The sequence below is a fragment of the Chelonus insularis genome, unplaced genomic scaffold (genome assembly GCF_013357705.1).
Source record: "Chelonus insularis isolate UGA/USDA-ARS -01 unplaced genomic scaffold, ASM1335770v1 contig_116_pilon, whole genome shotgun sequence".
NCBI lineage: Eukaryota > Metazoa > Arthropoda > Insecta > Hymenoptera > Braconidae > Chelonus > Chelonus insularis.
The window spans coordinates 1684215-1706917 of NW_023276357.1; the positions used below are offsets into that span (position 1 = coordinate 1684215).

Sequence of the window (22703 nt, forward strand, 5' to 3'; positions counted from 1 at the left end):
AAAGACTAAGTGTAACCAACATTCTAGGATCCAACTAATTGTGGCTTTGCCATTGACTTTTATTACTTACAGCAAATCACCAAGTGTCTGATACACTTATTTATTTCATAAAAGATCCAATGAATTGATTCAATTTATTTGAAATTATCTTGTAAAAGAAACAACTAATCGTTTAAATGTAAAACAAGACATAAAATGGGGTGACAAGTTAAGAAAACAGGCTGTCTTTTGCCGCTTACAATCTCAATAGCTAGCAAGACAAAGGAAGAACAATGTAAAATGAAGAAGAGAGAAAAGCTAGAAGAGGAGTATGAGTGAAAGGATGAGACTCCAGGACTATCGATTGCAAAGGTTTCTGACTGGGATGTGAGAGAAAGAGATAGAGTGAGAGAGACAAGGGGACAAAAAAAAAACGAGTTACTACAGGGGATGGAAATATTCCTCTCTTTCTCTTTCATTTTCCTCCGTGGTAGTCATCCACTCTAGTCTGCAACGTCGACTAGGGTCGTCGACCGTCCACCAGTTAAACATTCGACCACTCCAAAGTTCCTTTGTTTCCATTCGACAATTCTTTCAATTTTATTTTCATTCGAAAAATGACACTAAAGCTTATTCAAACATCTTGGACAATGTAGATTATTTGATTGTCCACTTTGTGTCATTAAAAAATAATCAATACACCATGTGGTTTGGATGTTACGATGCTATTGAGTAATAGTCAATTATAAATTTATTGATTTCATTTCATTTTACATCAAAAGATGGTTTATAATATTTTTTTATTGTATTTTTTTTTTTAAGAGAGAATGAGAGGAAAAATAATACCAAGATGATGAAAATTAGATTGAACTAATGAATTAACTGATTGATAAATATAGACCAAGTTAGTCTTTATAGTGACAATGAATGTTTATCAAGGTCATAAGCCTCTTAACTGTTATGAAAATAATCCACTAATGCATTGGAGCTTATTCATTGATTAAATACTGATAAGTCAATGTAGAATGTCAGCACAATCAATATATCCTCTTGATGAAGGGCATCGAATCTTATGATTAGAGATTGTTGGAGATCAGAGCACTAAGCTACTTGGAATGAAAATTATTGGAAAGTTTTATTAGTATCAAAACCTTCATTATTCCTATGGCAAAAGTAGGCAAGCTTAATTTCGAATTTAGTACTGTTGAAGAGATTGAAGTAATTACCATAAATTACGAGTAAATAGTAAATGGTTCACTTCATTATATATTTGTGGCTCAATCTCTAGTTTAATTCATAAGAAGAAAACTGTTTTGCTTTCAATATTATTTTTAAATTCACAGTGAATATTAAAATAAAGAGCCACGATTTTTATAATTAATTTTGTGGAATGGATTAATATTTATATTTTTTTATAAATTATCTTTTATGAAGGAAACCACTTTTGATGTAACTTTGAAGTCTGATGAATTCATGTCACTGAATATATATTTTTCTTATTTATTTTATATCATTTTATATATTTATGAGCTGTAAAAGAAGATTTTATAATCTGATATTTAACAAAGGATATATGAGAGAATGCACAATCGATATAAATGTTGAAAGAATTTAGTGTACAATGTAAAAATGTCAAGTACAAACCAGATTATCATACTATGAATATTTATAAAAGTAAATCTTTATTTTTTAAACACTATGATTAAGATTGTGATTTGATCTAGATTTCATGGTCTTAAATTATAAAAAATTATCATTATTAAATCATTAAATAATGATTTTTAATCATTTGTTGTTGAATCAAAGCTTATAGTTATCTAACTTATTCAACATTTCATATAATTTTGAAGTTTTGAAAATAAGAATTATTTAGACAATTAAAAAATTATTCTAAAAAGATATGTAAATGTTCTATTTGTATCAAAATATTGATAATCAGTAATTCAATTAAATATTTAATCGACCATGAACGTAATTCAGATGTAAACTTGAACCTAGGGCTTACAAGCCCTGTAAGATTAAAGATATCTCTCCTTAATTACTCCTTCTGATACACTAAATCCCTTGAAGATAGACACGTGCTAATATTCATTGAGATAGAAAATTATCATCATCATTAAAAAGATTTACACCACCATTTTTTAATGATTGTAAAAAATTTATTTATTTATTTTTCTCTCTGTCTGAATGACAATCGTATATTTCTAATTATAATTTTTTTAATTCAGTTGCCATGTCATTATTACCGTTATTCTATAATAAAATTAGTAATTAGGTATTGATTAATTGTATATGTTCACTGGAAGGTTATTCAATCATCATTAGTCTGTGAATTTACATAGGTCTAAATAACGTAATTTATTTACTGTCCTTCAAGCTTGCTGGTACAGGTTGGAAGTAGGATACAATTAAATTTTTCAGATTCATTTCTTTTTATTTTTGTTTCTATCTTGATCTTATCCATCTCGATTATTCTCTTAAGGCTTTATTAGGTTGAAACAAGAATTAAAAAATTCCTTTTTTTCTATCAAATAGTTATTCTCTTGAAGTTCTTTGTATCTTTTGTTAAAAAATTCCCATAAAGTTTGTGTTTGAATGTTTTTTTTTTATTTAATCAATAAAATACTTCTGACAAATATTTCATAATAGATAACTACGACTAAATAAAATATTAAACTAAATTAAATCAAATGGTTGAAAATAAAATTTAAAATATTTTTAAAATTATAAAAAAACCATTTGATTACTAATTTAAGTTAATGATCTATCAATAAAACGTCAGTGTTGAAAAAATTTTTAATACACCGAAAGAATATTTTTAAAAAGATTTTAAAATATAAATTATTATTTGCTGAGAAATTTAATTGTTTAGTATAATGAACATTTAAATATACTCTATTACCATTGAAAGGACTTTGGAGCATAAAATGAGGATAAAAGCCCAGATAATTTTGTACTACTATGATTTTTATTATACCGCAATCTTTGGCATTGAAAATAAAATAAAGGCGGAGAGAATCGTTAGTGGTTGAATCTTGATTGTAAAAATGTCATAAAAGGTTTAGAAGTGTCGGAAGAAGGTGTTAAAACCCGAGGGGTAAAAGTGTTGAGAGGAGGGAAAGATACGCATGTAACAAGTAAATGGACCTTAGCTTGTAAATGCGTAACACAGTAAGGTAGCAAACCACTGTCGAACGCAGAAGATAGGGTAGCACAGTCTGAGCGGGGTCGACGTCCGCGATCCTCTCTTTGCCTCTAAATATATTGTGCACACGTATGTACATACATATGTCGTGTATATTCTCTTTTTACTCTTTACTACGTTCTACTCAACTCTGCACCATTCCGCCACTTTGTGTTTACCGATTCTATGGTATCGCTTACCCGTTAATGTATTTTAGCTTTCTCTGACATTATTTTATATTATTACAATACTCTGATTCAATATTTTATATCATCTTATTACTTTTGTACATTTGTTTATTATTCCACTTTTTCATTTAATCATTTTTATTATTTTTACTTGCAGAGATCTTGAACGTGACCTGATTCTTTCTGAGGACAGTGACGATGAAGATGTCAAGGTGAGCTTTTGACAATTATTCAAAAAGACTCTTTTTCTGGTATTATAAAAAAAAAACATTTTTTCATTTTCAGAATCCAATTTCAAGATTACCAAGAGGTAATAGAAGTCCTGATTTAACAGTGGAGTGAGTATTTTTATTGATATTAAAAATAAATAATACAAATTATTTTTTATGTTAACATTCAAATCATTTGTGTATATAAAAAAAAAAAGTGCAGAGAATAGGTAGAAAGAATTTTTTTTGTTGAGGGACATTTATTCGCAACAGGTGACTTTTATGACAATAGAAATATTTTTTGTATGATTTGAGTATGATTGATATTGTTATTTTTGAAATCTATTATGATATTAAGTCAAAAACGGATTTTATATACATTTTGAAATTAAAACACTTTAAAAAATTGAATTTAGGCCATTTAAAATAATTGTTTATTTAAATTATAATTTTATTCTAATTTTAAATCATCATCAAAACATCAGAAATAAATATTATCTATTCCACAAGCGTGAATTTTCAAAATTATTATCAATTTAAATAGCTCTTCTATCCCTTTCATTAAAAAAAAAAAAAATTGCACTTAATACTACATCATTTCAATAATTCACATTTATTTACAACAGCAACGTTGATCTCTATCACTAAAAGCAGTATAAAAAAAATCAATATTATTTAATTACAGCTTATCAACGCCACTGATACCAGCTATGACACCAGCTCCACCACTGTTGGCGCCAATGTCACCAATGGGAATATCTCCCTTGGGTCCACTGTCATCTCCGAGAGCACTCAGTCCTCCACGGAATTCATCGCCACCCAAACACACGCCAATAGAGCAGCAGTTGTCACCGTTGCCTGGAAGTCCTCAGAGAAAATGTTCTCCAAGCACAATGACACAAATGAGACCGCCAAGTCCACCTGGTCAAGCACCTGGGAGTTCAGGTAGTGCTAGTTCCAGTTCAGATTCCGGATCAGATTCAGGATCAGACAGTAGTGATGATTCTGAGGATGACTCTGCACCGCTGCCTCCAAAAGGACCTTCCACACCGCCTTCTTCCTCTCCTAAAGTTCCTGTAGAAGAACCACCTCCTGCAGAAGAGTCGAAATTCAGGTGGGATCTCAAGACATATTTCAACAAGACTGCAGTGCAAACTGGTGATCCGAATTCCGAAAATAAGCCTAATCAGGTGAATATTTATTTATTTATTATTAATATATTTTTTTCAAGAACTTTTACAATGAAATCATTTGTTTTTTTTTAATCAGGGCGAAGCTACTCGACGTGACAGTTCTCCCGAAGAAACTTCTCATGAGATACGAGGTCGAAGATCTGAAACAAATCACATGAATAACGACTGGAAGATGGATGACGCATTAAAGAGAACAAGAAATACAACGATGATGGGAGTGTTGAGTGATAATGAGCAAAACTCTGATTTAGAGAAGAAAAAGAAAGCTCAAGAGCAAAGATCTCAGTTACAAGATAAACCAAAGCCGCCAGATGTACGAAAACGTGGAAGACCACGGAAAACTGTGAATGAAACAGTAAAAAGTCCGAGAAGTCATAGAATGTCGATAGATGATGCAAAAACAAAAAGAAGTAAGCCACGTAGTGTGAGTAGTCCTAAAAAGAAAGCACCTATATCAAGACTTACAATTGATAATAGTGATGAAGTAAGTGATTCAAGATCACAGGACAGATCTAGTGATTCAGAATGTGAACGATCGACAAGAATTTCTCCGGTGCCAGTTATTCCAGCTGAGAAACGAAGATCTCGATTGAGTGTTTCATCAAGTGAAGATGAAAGAACTAATAAAAATAGTGGGTCTGAAGACGATCCGCGTTGGAGAAGAATACCAATGAAGCGAAGTAAGCTTACAGACTCTCCAACAAAGAAACAAGATAAGAAAAAGAGTCCCAGTAAAGTGAAACCTCGACGTCCGAGATCGAGAGTAACTAACACTTCAGGTTGTGCATCTGATTCAGACAGTGATTTAGAAACAAACTTACGGAACAATCGAATTCAGGTGGCGAGAGTACCACCAAGACCGAGAGCTCCGCTGGCGAGAGCTACATCGCCGGATAATTCAGACAGTGACAATAGTCCGACACCAAAACTGCAGGAAGAAGATGCTGGAAATGTTCAGGATAAAAAGAAGAATGATACATTGAGAAAGCTATTCTCAACTGCCAAGGGTGGAGCAAAGGGTGGTGGAAAGGGTGGAAAAGGTGGTAAAGGTGGAGGAAAATGTGGTATTTATGTAGAAGAGTATACGGGATCAGCAAACACACCAACGGGTGGTGAAAGTCCATATAAGAGACCATCATCGCAAGCTTCCTTGACACCGAGCTTTCCGCCATTGACGTATGTCAATGGAGTTCCGAGTCTCTTATGTAAACTCGACCTCAACAGAATTCCACACATACCACAAGCCTCTAGGGGTCAGGAACTTAGACAGCGTACGGAACTTCCTGATACGAGGCCGGCTTCCAGGCAATCCGTTGTTAAAGCTCAACGACCACCGACACCGGAAGAAGGTGAGATTGTTGACACTCCTACCACTCCACCATCTATCGAGTATCGAACCCATGGTGATAGTCATCGAGTAATTGATCCGGCAATAACATTAAAAAGTAAACGGTCAGAAGTGAAAAATGAATTCACTAACGGGGATGTGAAAAATCGAGCTATTCCTAGTGGTAGTGGAATAACAAGTGGTTCTACGAACTCTAGTGTAGGTGCTAGTGTAAATATTATTGCTACTACTGGTGATCATGCGCCGAAACGAAAACGTAATCCCAGCTGCAGTTCTGTATCCAGTTTGGGTGTGTGTTCTATAGACTCAAAGGTCAAGTCTGAGCACAAAGAAAAGAAAAAGAGAAAAAGAAATCATGCTGACAAAGAGTCTAATTCTTCAAGGTCTTCTTCTCATCAGGTAACCTTTATTTTTACTTTAATACGTCCTCTCTTTTTTTCTTTACTTTTTTTTTGTCTTTCTTATTACTCAAAAAGTCATTTTGATTAATTATTTATGACTTTTTATATAGCAAAATGACATACAACCTACAAATCATGAGCGAGAAGATAAGTCTGACATTAAATTGTTGCCACCACCGGCAGCACCACCTCAGCGTCTCTATTATTCTTATTTCAACCACCAGAACGATGTTTTGGAGGACCAAGATAGGTAAAGATTTTATCCTTTATCATTTAATTGCTTACTTTTTGACATATTTAAATTCAAACGACACTATTTATCGATATTTCGTTCGAATTTAGGGACCAGAATCAGTACCTGACCGAAGCTAAAAGATTAAAACACACTGCGGACGAAGAATGCGAGTTAACCGCACAAGGCATGCTATACTTGGAGGCAGTTTTGTACTTTTTGCTCACAGGCCACGCTATGGAGTCTGATCCAGTCACTGAGAGAGCCTCTTTTACCATGTACAAGGACACCCTTAGTCTTATAAAGTAAGCATTGAGTCAAGTGTATCTATAAAAACGCTAATTAGCTTGTAACAAAAGAGTTTCCTCAACTTTCATCGTTCTTTCAGATATATCTCATCCAAGTTCAAGAGCCAGCAGAACAATTCACCGGAAAGTAGTATACATAACAAGCTAGCGATCTTGAGGCAAGTATCGAATATACATTGTGAAGATTCTTTGAGATAAATAAAAAAATGGAAAATTATTCTTCAACTTTATTTTATAGCTTGTGGTGCCAGTCTTTAATTTATTTGAAACTCTTCAAAATGCGCAAACATGAAGTTAAAGAATACCAAAAAGTACTATCAGAATATAATCAAAAGGTAATAAAAATATTTAATATTTAAAAATAATTATTACTGTGAAAAATAAAAATAAATAACATGTTGAAAATAATTTTTACAGTCAGCACAACCAACGCTAGTGCAAGCTGAGGGTCAAGGAACTCCATCACTGTCTCCAACTCCATCTCCAGCAGGTTCGGTAGGTTCTGTTGGCAGTCAAAGTTCAGGATATAGCAGTGGTGAGCTTGCTAACCGCGGTGTGGTCTCAGGACAACCACCTGCAGCCACATATGTTAGTGTTCCTCTTGGTATTCACACAGCTATGCAAAAACAAAATCATCATTTTTCATTGTTGTTGAATTGCCATGAATTATGGGATCAAGCGACAGCGTTAGTTACTGATAAGCATCGAGGTAAATTATAAAATAAATCTCAAATATGTTGATTAAAAAATGAAAGAAGTTGTTGTTGAAAGTTGAATAATAATTCATGCTTTGTCTTACAGATTTCTTCATTGAATTAGATGAGAAACTTGGTCCGCTCACATTGAAAAGTTCATTACGAGATTTGGTGCGCTACGTACAAGCTGGAATAAAGAAGTTGAGAGCTCTCTGACCCCAGTGGCATAGTCCTAGGCCGCCCACTCCTAATTATATAACGGCACTTCCTCATAACATGGCAACTTACCCAACCATGTTTACGTAGCCATTGCGATTAATTCGCTACAAAGGCAATAATTAACAATACTTCACAACAATCAATTGATTAAATCGTAGGGTGGCGAGGACGAATATTTTTTTTTGAATGAATTTAGGCAAAAGGGTCATGTCTGTTCATTAAATTATATTGCGTTAATCAAATGAGATTACCTAAATCGGTTAGCCGATAAGGTAAATGATAAAAATAGTACTCACATCAATCGATGAATCCCAAAAAAAAAATTAAACTCAATTTAGAGACTGCAATAATGCATAATAAATGAAAAGAAGAGAAAACAAAGGGAAATATGTAGATCTCGGTGACGAGTGTGAATGAAAGTTGTACTCATTTCTATTCTTCCTATTTCCGAGATATTCTGCTTTTGTAAAATGTGCGTAGAAAACAATTGTACTTGATGAGTTTCGTGGTGCTGCGAAGAGGCAGTATCCTTGTATATTGTATGTCAGGAGCTTCCTCTTCAGCAAATTGTACGCACGAATGCGTCACACAAGTAATATTAATGAAAACTATATAGACGGATATAAAGTGCAGATTAATCTATACAATATATGTGTATAAATATTGTATACATTCTTATATATAACGTATATAGAAATGAATAAGAAAGAATGAGGACGGTTCATCTTTTAACGGAAAAACGTTACCGGAAGTTAACCGTTGTGCACTACTGGAAAAATAACTTTTGTAGATAAGCAACGATTATATAGTTAGATTAGTTATTAGTATGTAACAAAAAAAGAAAATCAATACATATTCTTTACATGATTATCTAGTTGGTATGGGAATCACTACTAAAGGAACTCTGTTCTAGTAGTTGGTATAGACAAAAATGAAATGAAAGAAAATTTTAATTAATAATCAAGCAGTAGATTTAATTGACTGAACGAATCGAGATAAAAGAATCAGAAAAATAACAAGCAGTGAGTTGCTCATGTATATATTTTTGTAAATAGGTATTGTGAGTGCCGCCGCCTTGAGGGGAGAATCTTTTGATCCTTGAGTTGATCACTCAGGAAAGATTCTTACCCGCCCCAATTTTTGCTACCACATCTTATCAAGAATTATTCAAATTATTAGTAATTATCCAGTTTACTTGACGTTATCTCAATAGGTCTCTCAGACATGTATAACTCAGCTTCTCAATCTTTTAGTACCTTTTTTGTTAGTAAATGCTCTACATTTAGTTTTATATTAATTGTCGTGATTAATATATTTAATGTATGTTGTGATAAAAATGAGTCATGGACAATTCAGAATCAGCTTGTAAATTGTGCGGTCCAATGAATACAATTTTTTAAATTCTAAACTAAGAGTGAATTTACCGAACAAAATAATACAAGAATTCCCATATTTTCGAGATGCATTTATTATGAAAGCAATTTATATCACATCTAAGAGTCTGATTGTCTAATATTAAAACTCATTAGAAAAAAAAAAACAGAATAATATAATTCTTGTAATTTCTGTTAAATTTTTTAGTTTGAATATGTAAACATTAATGAATGGTTTGCATTAAATATGTGATTATTATCAGTGATTGTTATTAAAGCAAGTAAATTGCATAATAAATTAAATAGTGTAATATTTTTTTTTTCTTTATAAGAATTAGAAAAATTTGTTTACGATGTTTTTTTTTTTTTTTGGTGGATTCTAAGATAATTATTTTTTAATTAATTAAATCAGTTTAAAATGAAATAATTGAGAAGAAATTAGTAAATTAATATCGATGCATGTACTGAGAACATGGCTGAGAGATTTAATAGTAGAATAGCGTTAAGTAAAATTGAGCGATTTGTACATTGTATCTAATCGAGAGTAGCAGTTGATTTATATTTATGAGAACACGGAATGGAACAATCCCCGAAAAATGTTGCTTACTACTGCTTGTTTTTTGGCAAGCTTCTTTATTATTATTATTATTATTATTATTATTATTATAATTCTTACAATTATTATTGTCATTATTATTTTTATTTTATTAATATTATTATTACTATTATGAGTACTGTATGATATTATATTATTTTCATCCATATCACTGTTGGATTATTATTTTATTATATTCAAACAGAATATCATATATATATATATAAACTTATTTTTGATGGTTAGAATCATATTGGAGCTGAAACTACTCAGTTTTTTATATATGCTCCGATTTAATATTCTTTTAGTAACAATATTTATCTGATTAATTGTAAATTGTGGTGCTCGCATTATTTTGTTTTTCTTCCTTTAACAAAATACCAATGGTTTTATGCGATTATTTAATTGATTAAAAATATCATATGATTGTTATCAGTGTAACCAAATTTTTTTCTCTCAACTACTTCAATTAATTAAATTTTTTTTTTTTAATTTTAATGTTTAAGCACAAATAATTGATTAATGATGTTTATTTATTGAATTTAATTTGTTTTCTTTTTTTGATTGTGAATTCATTTGTTAAAATTAAAAGTATAAGATATTATGTAAAATGTTCAATTTTTAAAAATTTTTTTTTCTAAATTACTGTATGTTTTCAACAAAGCACCAACGATAATAAAAATGAAAATACAGTTTTATAGTAACTTACGTACTGAGTAACACAAATGGAAAACAAACGGGTATAGAAATATTGGCACAAGCATATGCAAATAATCACAAAGTTGAGAAAAAGTTATTGGGGCACGCACAGATCTTTAAATCAGCTGTTAAAAAACTAAATGATAAGATGGAAAGTGAAAGGAAGATTCCTAGAAGGTAAACTGCACCAAGGAGAGACCAAACTCGCTTAATGAAACAATTTTTTACTCAATTTTTTTTATTTATTATTATTTTATTAATATGATTATCGATTTGATTTGTATTATTATTATGATTGATTTTCATTATTATTATATTATAATAATTATAACAATTATGTTATTATTAGTTAGTTAATTAATTAATTATATATTTTAATTATATATTTATTGCTGTGGTAACTTGAAATACAGTTAATCCACTGTTTCGGCATAGTAAATTGTTGAAACTAATCTTATTGTTACTTAACTAATATTGTTTCAGTTAGAAAAAGGAATAAACTTATACAACAAATTTTAAAACTACTGGTTCGATGAGATTGAACTTCTTCAATTGATTTTTAAATTTACAATTATGCATGAATATCATTGATACCATGCTCTAATAATCAAATTATATCTTTTCAGTAATTTCATTTAATTATTTTTATTCATTATGCAGAACATTTATTATTATTTATTGAAAAAAATAAATAAATAATGTGAATAGTAGAGCCGTATAATAAGTTTTATTTAAATTTTAATATAGTTCAGAGTTTTAATTTTTTTTTCGCTGTTTCTGAATGTTTTCAGTATCATGAAAAAAAACAATTAACATAGAGAGAATTGCTACAAATAGTTAAATTAAGAGGATTATTTAACGCAAAATAAATAAAGAACAAATATATTAATATTGCGAAATACTTGACAATATCGAATATTTGCGAAATATTTTGTAAATAGAGCTTTTTATCTATTTTATAGTATTCTCTGCTAGGAATGAACAAAAGAAGCAACAATCATTAAAATATATATAAATAAATGAATATATATATATATATATAAATGAATAAAAAATATAATAAAAAAGCACTGCTCACGCTTTTATATATTTAGTATTGCTAATGCGTTCAAAGGGGATGGTTTACTGCATACCGTGTACTCTACGTGAAATCATTTTTTTTTTCATTCTCTTATTTCGTTACATGTAATAATTGTGTTATAGGCTTATTATTACATTATTATATAAATTATATTATCATGTATATGGTATGAATTGTAAAAAAAAAAAACATATTTACTATATCATATTATTAATTAATTTCTTAAGATATTCATGTCTTTCAAATGAGCATATTGTTTGAAAATAAATAATTAAATTAACAATTTTTCGATATGTTTTTTTTTTAATCATTCGTCTTATGTTTATTATTAATTATTTATTTAAAACAAAAATAATCGTCATGAAAATCTAGTTTACCGACTGATGTTCAGATAATAAATAGATCATTGACTTTTTGGTTCAATTTATCGCCGCATCGTTTTTAGTGGCGCTGCCGTTATTAAACGGAACTCGGAGGATGAACTGAAGAGTTGATGATCACATTCGCTCGCTGATGCTTGAGCGAACGGTACTTTTGGGAATTTCTCGTCGTGTTTTTGTTTACCGTCATCTAGTGTTCATTTTGTCTTAATTTGAAACGTTACTCGGTAATTTAATTTGTGATTCAATGTTTATGTGACTTTCTTAGAAATTTCGAACGCCGGTCTTTATTGTTTACATTTGTGGTGTGTATTTAAAAGTGAAAGAGGATTAAAATGACAACGTGATACATTCTTTTTGTGCATTGATACCAAGTAACACGTCGCATCTTGCACCGTGGCGTCCTCCTGAACAGCTCCAGAAGATTTTATTCATCAAAAGAAAAAAAAAGAACAAGTGAACAGCAAAACAACGGTAAGTTTTTTACATAATTGATAAAATTATTTAAAATATTCTCTCCAGTGTTTGTTTACAAACCAATTCGTACTTTTTACGATTTATATCGGTTTATTTTGGTTAAAAATAATCAAATGAATATCATCGAGATACTGTAGTAGGCCAACAACAACAGACACCTGTTGGATGAATTGATTCACAGAAAAATGTAGATATCAGAGTTTTATCTGATCGCATTTCAGTTATTAATTAGGTTTTTATCATTATTTTATTATATCTATAAACACTCAGACTTTGCCAAGTTTAGTCCCACTGGTATACATGAGTGATCAACATGTGTTTCAAGCGGAAATTCTTGAAATTCTTGATAATTTAAATTAACTATCGAATAAATATTGCCATAGCAAAATGTGAAAAAATTAATTCATGCTTAGAATATCATGCTGTTAAACAAGCACGACCAATTATTGCTCATTGAGTAATCAACTATGATGATGATGACAGTAAATGAGCGTGACGGTTCTATGTTACTGATGAACACAAAGCATGATCTTTTTGTTTATCATTTGTCATTTATCAAGCAGAAAGTGTTTCAAGACATCACAAAAAATCGTCAACTATGCTTTGTTGGTCATTTATTGACAAAGATTTCGGTGAACAATAGATGTGTTACTCTTCCATTCTCTCTTGTTGCTTTCTTGATAAAGATCTGTGGTCAATACATTATTACAGTTTCAGTCCTAATTTCTTTGAATTTAAACTAACGTAACCATTTTTTTTTTTTTTATTTCATAGGAAAATTGAATCAATATTTTTCGACAATTTCAAGTGATTGTAGAAAAATATTGATAAATAATTGAATATTAAATCATCTCTATTGGAGTTGGGATTAAAAATTAACATAATGATTGCGATAAATAATTGAATAATCATTTATTAGTTTGAATTAACATTTATTTATCGACTGTTTATTAATAAAAAAAAAAAAAAATCACATTAGAGTGTATTCAGTTTATGTTTATAGATATCTAACGATAATGGAGCATTGTATTTAATGAGTAACTAGTAAAATCATTAGAAGTCATGCATTATGAAAACCATAACTTGCTACATTAAAAAATTAAAAGCTCAGTCGTTAATGTTTATTTATTCATTTTCATACTGAATTAACAACAAAAGTCAACAATAGTATTTATTAGTTATTCATTAATTCAGGAAATATTTCATTCCATAGCTCTAAACAACGACTTTTCAAACAATTATACCATTCATTTTTTATATTGTCTTTATTGCCATTGGAAATTTAATTAATGCTTTCCTTATCATTTCTATTATTCATGTTTGACTCAGTCAAATATTTATAACTTTTTACTCCAAAATCTTCTCTTTTTTTTTCAACTTTCCATTGAACAAAACCAATTAAATTATTAGTAATTATTATTCTAGACTGATAACTCTTTTATTTATACCAGTAGTTAGCTAGAAAAAAAATTAAAAACTTCTTTTATTCAATTTTGATTATTTTTACTGTTACGTTTCATTGATATGTATTTGATTGTATTGGCATCTGATTGTAGTACGATTATTTTTTGATTTCATTAACCAAAAAATATGACTCGAATGCAGAATATGTTGAGTGATTTGACTTTGAGTGATCAGTGAAAAACCAGTCGACTACATCTAATCTATCGTATGGATGATAGAACGAATAGGATAAGTTGTTAGCATACAAGGAGTGAAATGAATAAAGTAAAAGAAATCATACTGACTCGTGTTGGTAGTAGACGCAATAAAATGAATAAAGGGAGGAAGGAAGAACTCCCTGTGGAAAGAAGTAGCAGGTAATACTGGTCGGTGTACGACCTTGAAAGTGCGAGTCGAACCGCCTGGTTCATCAACAGTGTTCTCAACTTGTTTTGAATTGTAATCCATCTTGATTTTATACTTTTTTTTTTCATTTGTTCGTTAAAAGAACCTCTGGGTTTGTTCGGCCAAGTGGAAAGGTCCGTCCTCTTATTTGTCAAGCCCATGGAACTACACTTATGTTTATTGAACCAATGTTTATTATTATTATTATTACATTCTTCAGCAACATGTACTTACTAATTGTACTATTTTTCTTCCACTGACACTTTCATAACATTTCAATGTTGCTAACTTATTATTTGGTTTTTTTTTTCTGTGTGTATATAATTAATGGTATGACGTTTCTATTTTGGAGGTGAAGAAATAAATAATTATGTTATTTTATATCTTTAATCTATGATATTTTCGAGGTGTTATTTTATAATTATTGACGTTTGTCAAATTATAATTACCTTCATCACGAATATAAATGTAAATTCATATTTTCTATTACAATTTTTTTTTTTTATTTATAATTAAAATGTTTTTTTTGCTATATATTATTATAGTTCTGTTAGATGAGCATTTATTTATGATTATATATATTTAATAAATTACTTGAGAAAGTTTTTTGAATTCAATACAACGTTGTAATTAATACAACAATTCACTTATTAACTCAATGACTTTTTACCGTTTTCTTCTTATCTGTTTTTATTATTATTATTGCATTCTTCATTAATCAATAAATGCAATTGTTATACAATTTTCTTTCTTCATTCATGTTAATAATATTTTATTATGATGAATTCATCTGCTAATATTGCATATAATTTGTTGATCTTATTTCAAATGAGCAATCATTCTGTGAAATGAAATGTGTAGCAAGCAAATATCTGTTTAAATTTTCAATTTAATTTTTTTCTTTTAAATTGATTATATATTTTAAAAATGTCATCCTTTTAATGAATTTTTATACGAATTTTAATCTAAATGATTGCATGCACACAAATATAATTTCATACAGAAGATCACTGCTCTCTATATTTGTTGCAATTCTTCTGAGAAATGCTTTGAAATTCGTGGAGACTCTTGACTCATCATCTCCATTAAGTTGAACGATTTAAATAAAAAGATTTAAAAATGCAACAGTGAGTCAGGCAGTAGTAGAGTTGAATGCAGTCGATGAATCTTCAGAGAAAGGTAAATGATCCTTTGATGGGCCGGATACAATCATTATATTATTACTTTGAAGACAATAAGTTACGCAATTGTAATATCTACCATACTTATATTTCTGTTTTCTCCTAATTCTTGGAATCTACATGGCACATTCCTTTCTTTGTATCGTCAAATAGCTGAGAGTTTGATTCAGCAGCGTGTGTTTATATTTATTTCTATCATTCGAGTAGGAAAGCCTATTAAATGTTATCAACACACTTTCTTCGATTTTCACTCTTCCGGGGAAATTAATATAAACATAAATAAGAATCTTTTTGTTTGAATTAAACCTGGAACCATTTAATAATGATTTCGAAATATATCTAATGCTAATTTGAAATAAATTTTATTTTTATTAGTTTAAAAATTAATTATAAATAAATAGAATAATTTTTTATTTATAACAAAGAGTTTTATTTATTAGGGTAAATATATTGAATTAATTAAAAATATTTTTTATTTAATTGTTGATGAATAAATGAATAATATTGTTAATTAAGAAGGATCGTATTGGTTTTATTATTGCAATAAAAATCGTTTTTTTTTATTATTATTAAAAATAGTATGACTAAATAATTTAAAAATAGAAATCAGTTAATGATCTGTGCTAAATTTAATAAATTAAATAAAAGTGCCCACACAATGAAATGCATAATAATTGTATTATCTTATAAATAGATTCATTTGAATAATTCTTTCATTTATTAACTTCAATAAATATCTATTTATTTTTTATGATAAAAATTGGAGAATAATATTTAAAAAAAAAGACCATAATGAATTTAAATATTTTCAATATTTGTAGTTTCGTATTTCCATCAAGAAAAAAAATAAATAAACCAATTTAACTTGAATTCAAATTGAACTTGAAATTACTTGCAATTTAAACTCACTTGTTCACTTTAGCATAATATTCATCAGGCATGGTATCATGAGAAAAAATTTCTTTGTTATGTCGAAAGCTAGATTACAATTCAAAGAGAAACTATATTTCATTGTCTTTGAATGAGTTTGAATGAATTTAGAAAAAAATAAAAACAAAAGAACTTGGTGAGTTTAAAAATAGATTATATTTATTTTTAGTCATGTAAAAAAAATTGTAATATCTAACTTATAGATAATTATATGTTTAGTTACTGATGCAGGTAACAATTAGAGATATTTATATTTATATAAAATACAGTATGTTAAACCTATTTGTGTAGAATAGTTTAAATGATTAGTACTGAAGAAAATTATAGTGTCTATAAATAAGTATTAAGACATTTTTGATGAATACTTTTTATCACTAATTAATTTTCTTGAGCTACTTATTGGTTTTTTTCTCTAATTTCTCTCAGTATTTTTTAAAATATTTTATTAACAAGCCTTTTTAAATCTTTATTTCCTCTGAATTCGAGAAAAATAATATGATTAAAATAATTTACATAAATAATTTAGATGTTAGAGTAAATTTAATCACTATAATAAAATTTATCTCTTGATATTTTAGGTCTTTTAAAAACTTTAAGACTAGTATTCATTCATTTTTCATATTTAACTTCCATGTTTTTATCATAAAAATTATTATAATTTATGCAAAACTATTTGAATAAATATTAATAACAAAATAATCAGTAAATTTGCCTATTTCCGACCACCTAAACATTTAAATTATTGACTCATAAAATAATCACAAGGCCAAATTATAAATAAATTGCTCTGATAAATAATTAATTAATTATACAATATAACTGAATAATTTTGGGGATAAATTAAAATAGATATTTGTGTTTTTATAATTGAAAAAAAATTCATAATATTTTAACAAGAATATGTATCAGTTATTTTATTGGAAATGATAAATTAACAACCCAATGAGAGTTTGGTTTGAAATTTTGATACTTTTTTGTAGCCAATAATAAAAAGTGCTCGAGGCTGTGAAACACCAAATATTATGTGAATAAAAATCAAAATTATAATATAGATTTTTATTTTATTCTGCTCAGTATATTTCAATATTTTAGCTCGAGTTAATGAAAAGTATAATTAATTATAAATAAATAATTTTATTGATAATTGAAAAAGGATTTTTAATGCTTAAAAAATAATAATTAATATAAAATAATTACATATTACACAAAAATTTCAAACAAAAACTAATTATCTCTGTTAATTAATAAATATTTAATTTATTATCTTTACTGATTGTTTTAATAATGTTAAAGTTGGAAAATCAATGACAAGTTTTTGTCATCGATATAATTTTAAAAGTTTGAAGGAAGTTAAATAAGAACTGTGAAAAAAAAGAAATAAATAAAACTAGTATTATCAAATATTTAAAGATAATTTTATTTTTTTACAAATTTTATTTCTGTAATTAATTCAATTGTTAGATCAGTCAACAAGTTGGTAGTACGTAACAAAACGTTGTGAATGGTAGAGGAGAAAAAGTTTTTCATAAAAAATCAAGGTTGTGATTATGTCGAGCATAACATTCAAGTGCGCAAATCCATTAAGTAGCATTTCTCTTTTTATTTATAAAACGATTTTAGAATTTATTTATTTCAAAAATTTTAGTAATTAAAAGATTATTCCTTTTTGTTTACACTAATAGTAGAGATATGTAATGGGACAATTAATCACTAAGTAGCTTGATGATTTAAAAATAGAAATAATTGTTGGTAAAGAAAAAGAAAATTTGATAATTTTATTGTAAAATTATAGAGAGTTTATGACACGCTCTGCTTATGCTTGACAACAACGCGACTCATTACGATTTTTTCCTCTCGTTTACTCTGTTTTCACCACTAATCACAGTCTCTTCATTGATAAATTGTTTATTTTATTTGAAATAAATAGAATCAATTAATCTATAAATATTTTTAATAATTTTATGTCAGTCTCATTCATAGTCAAATAAATATGAGCAAATAATTAACAAAAAATGATTAGTTTACTAAACTTGATCAAGGACAAGAAATATTTGTTATTATTATTAAATATTTATTGAATTTATAGAGCAAAAAATGTCGAAAGCAAAAATACAGTTTTTTAAAAATAATAATTTTACCTTTTAGAATTATTTAATAGTTGTCGAATGTTGTTATTATTATTATTATTATTATTATTAAGTTCAATGTGTTAAAATTTTTTAATTACAAATTCAAGTGTGTTAAAAAAGCATTCAACATCATAAAAAACTATAAATAGTTTTTCGTCATTTTTTTTATTTATTTTAAAGTGATTTAATTTTGATGATTTATGTATGGCATTGACATTAAACATATTTATGTGTGATTACACTTGGAATTTACATCACAATATATTTAGGTTGACAGTGATTTGATATTCTACTATTTTTTATCAATAAAATCCCGTTTACCTTTCAAATATATTACGTGTCTTTTTACATATAGTATCTCATTTACACTCAGGTATTCTTGATAAATAAAATGATGTTGCGTGAGAAAAACTCCCATGGGGATGAATCTCTGAAGGGTTAGAATAGCAAATATGTAAATTACTTTTTAACCTTTTTTTTTTATTAGTTAAATCATTTCTTAAATTAATTAAATTTTGTTTTTTAATAGTTCACTAATGTTTTAATTTATTAGAATATCTAAATTACTTATTATTTATAAAAAAAACAAAATTTTAATTAATTAAATAATATACATACCGTATTTAATTTACTGAAATTTTTTTTTTTGTTGGAAATAATAAATTATTTAATTGTTAAATATCATCATCATTTGATCTTATAAATAAATAAATAAATAAATAAAAATATTTAAATACAATCAACAATTAATTAATATAAAAAAAAAAATTAATTGGATAAACTGTCTTCATTATTAGTATTTTTTTATTGTTTATTAAATTATATTGTACCTCAATTTAGCTTAGTATGCTATGAAGTTCTTTGAGGTTGTATAAAATAAGAGAAGAAAAAAAAAAATAAGTAAATAAATTGATTGTAGTTAAATAAAGTCTGTTATCAGCATCAGTGTGGACAGTTGAGATGGTTATTTAATTGCATCAAGTAACAGCTTTTTTGCAGTTCCTGCGGGTAGGTATAAGGGTGTCACAGGATGTCGTGAGTCCAAAGGAAGTGAACCAAGGGCATCAGGAAATCTGATAGCTGTTATAAACTCATAGGAAATTCCGTTGTTGAATATATATACACTTGGATACATGTAAAAGAAACCGGTGTATTACATGTATACAAGATAACTCATGTATAAATTAAATATTAACGAAATTCAATTGACATATAATTTTATTTGCATACTTTTTGTTTCAATTAAATATTTAATTAATTATTATTGTTTATATGGGCAAATAGTATTGAATTATTTTATAATAAACACATATTGATCATATGTTGATTTATTCAACTTTCATTCAATTCAGAATAATTATTTAGTTTGGAAATATTGGTATTCTGAACTGATGGAATTTACACAGAGAAATTTTGTGCGATGTTGATAATTACATTTCTGTCTATTGAAAATGATGTTATACATGGCAGAAAGTTGATATTAATTATGAAATATTTAACACTGCCCTCGAGGTGTTTCAAACAATTTACCAATTAAGGTGGAGGTTATTAAATTGTCCTTGACTTTTTCTTGTAGAATATTGTAACTCAAGTAATTAAAAGTTTCTTATAGAGTATTATCAATTTTTTTTTTATACACAAAATATTTGTTAAATTCTTCAGAAGTTTTAAATTCAAGTTTAGAAGTTCTTTACTGATAAAAACTTTATCTTGTTACAATTTTTTAAATTAAATATCTATATTGCTATTTAAAAGTTTGGATCAATAAATAACATGACTTTTAAACTTATAATTTATGTAAAATTTGTTGGTCATAAATAATTATATAATGTGATATGATAAATGATTAAAAAAAAACTGATATTTTAAGATATTCAAATTGACATATATGCATTCTCATGATTGAATTATCTTACTACTGACAAATTTTTCTTTTTTGGAAATATTCTCTTTTATTTGACCCAATTTTTTATTCCTAAATTCTTCAAAATATTTGAAAAAAATTATTATTCAATTTCTATTCATAAATTACCATGATTTTTATAAACTTGATTTATTTAATTTAAATTTAAATAAAAGTTTACTTTTTCTTACATATATATATTTTTTTCTTAAATATCAAATATATCAACTAAATGAAATTTAAACAAAAAAAATTTCTGTCGTGTGTAATTTTATTGACTTTTTTTCAGTCTATTTGATGTGAACAATACTATTAGTGATCGACCCAAAATTAGTCATCGACAATTACATGCATTTTTATGATGGATAATAATAGTAATACTATACTTGTAGTTACTGCATATATACATTGTAATGTCGTGTTGATGATAGGTTCGGTGTCGATTACTGAGTTGACGATATCCACCAGGAATTGTCAAAATCTATTTCAAGCCCACTTACTTGATACATACAGCACATTATTACAAGTTATGCTATTAATTTGCATCGATTTACAATTTTTTTTCTCAACTCGTCTCTAAATATAAATTGATAAATTTAAACCAACATCAATTGAAATAGATAAATATATTTTATTTTGAAATAATATTTTTTTTTCAACTTACATTGTTTCATACTCAATCAGAAAATGTATTGATGTTTAGTAAACATGAAAAATATTAATAGTTTTCTTATCATTACAATTTGTTAATTAATTTTTTTCAATTGTTACTATTCATTATTTTTATTTGTAAATAGTCTTGCTATTGGTATCTTTTAAATACTTCAATGAATAAAATAAAAGAATAATTAGAAATTAGAATAATTAGAATAATAAGAAATAAGTGAATGAAAAATAAATTTAAAAAATAAAATATTTGATTTCATTTAATATAGTAATCTAATAAATGGAAAAAAAGTTTTACTCTAGATACTAACTTATCTAAATGTAATTCAAATCTCCTCTTAAAAATAAAAGCTCTAAAAAACAAAAATATGAGCATCCAATTAAACTCTAAATAATACTCATTTAATATTTCACCAAATAACAGAAGTTTGGCTAGTCAATTTATGTCTCGAAACTTTTTATCTATTGCACCATAAAATAATGTCAGTGTAACTAAAATAATGTCAATGTAACATTCCAATGATAAAATTATTCGAAAATAAATACCCAAGATACATATACAGTATTGCCATCATAAGCAAAAGTGTGGTATTTATAAAAAAATTATTCTAGGGTTTAAAATGTAATTTAAATTAGTATCGTGTTATTTTTCTGATTAACAACGATTAACAATTAATGGTCCTTAACTTTGAATAACACTTGTTCAGTTTATTGACTCAAAACTCATTAATTGTCATATGCCCCACTTCTTTTTAATTTACAATAAAATTTATTAACAAAAAAAATTAAAATCACTAGGATTTTTTTTTAAAATAAAAAATAGTAAAAAAATTTAGCAACTTAGCAACTGTTTAGCCCCAAAAATTTGTCTTTGAATCAAAAAATTTCTTGAATACAGTTTTTTATAAAAAATAGTTTGACTGTGATTTTTAAAACGCATTAGACATATTAAAAAAAAAAATACTTATTAATTTTTTAATTACTTATTTGTTTTTAATTCATGCAATTAATATATATATATATTCGTCAAAATACTTTTGATCCACCACTTTATATATTTCCAATCTTTTGATGCATAAAAAGATTTTGAGGTCAGAGTAAAAGGTGTAGCGGGTGTTTGGGTAAATTTCAGGGGCGTCAGAGTGAATAGAGTCTGCAAGTGTGATGAAGAGTGCAGGGAGAACGAGTTTGAGTTGATAGTAACATATATATATATATATATATATATATATATATATATATATATAGAGAAAGAGTAATAAGTGGCATAGGTGTATATGTAGTGTGTTGAGGTAAACTGGCATCGAGTCTTCGTAGGAGGAAGCCATGCCCGAGGCTTTCATTACCGTTGTAAGACTACAGACTCAGGGCCGATATATGTTACGCAAGGGAACGCTAGCTGTCACTATATTATTCTTCATCTTTCACATGAATTTACCCCCCATTAAATACAATCCAAGTATCGGTGAATTATAGACAACACTT

At 27.5% G+C, this 22703-nt stretch overlaps 2 protein-coding genes across 12 annotated transcripts in view; both read left to right on the forward strand.

The window, feature by feature from the left end:
• The window catches only part of lilli (lilliputian), a 79439-nt gene extending 70551 nt beyond the window's left edge, over positions 1–8888 (forward strand). For all 9 annotated transcript variants that reach the window (XM_035096474.1, XM_035096483.1, XM_035096465.1 and 6 more), the window contains 10 exons: positions 3509–3563; positions 3637–3689; positions 4246–4750; positions 4830–6500; positions 6613–6752; positions 6845–7039; positions 7123–7200; positions 7281–7377; positions 7460–7751; positions 7844–8888. In XM_035096474.1, coding sequence (XP_034952365.1) covers positions 3509–3563; positions 3637–3689; positions 4246–4750; positions 4830–6500; positions 6613–6752; positions 6845–7039; positions 7123–7200; positions 7281–7377; positions 7460–7751; positions 7844–7953 — 3196 coding nt within the window. In that variant the 3' untranslated portion in view covers positions 7954–8888. The remainder of the gene's footprint in view (positions 1–3508; positions 3564–3636; positions 3690–4245; positions 4751–4829; positions 6501–6612; positions 6753–6844; positions 7040–7122; positions 7201–7280; positions 7378–7459; positions 7752–7843) is intronic.
• Positions 8889–12208: 3320 nt separating this feature from the next.
• Positions 12209–22703, forward strand: part of LOC118063803 (dentin sialophosphoprotein-like) — a 56903-nt gene continuing 46408 nt past the window's right edge. For all 3 annotated transcript variants that reach the window (XM_035077954.1, XM_035077960.1, XM_035077965.1), the window contains exon 1: positions 12209–12558. The gene's annotated coding sequence lies outside the window, so the exon portion shown is untranslated. The remainder of the gene's footprint in view (positions 12559–22703) is intronic.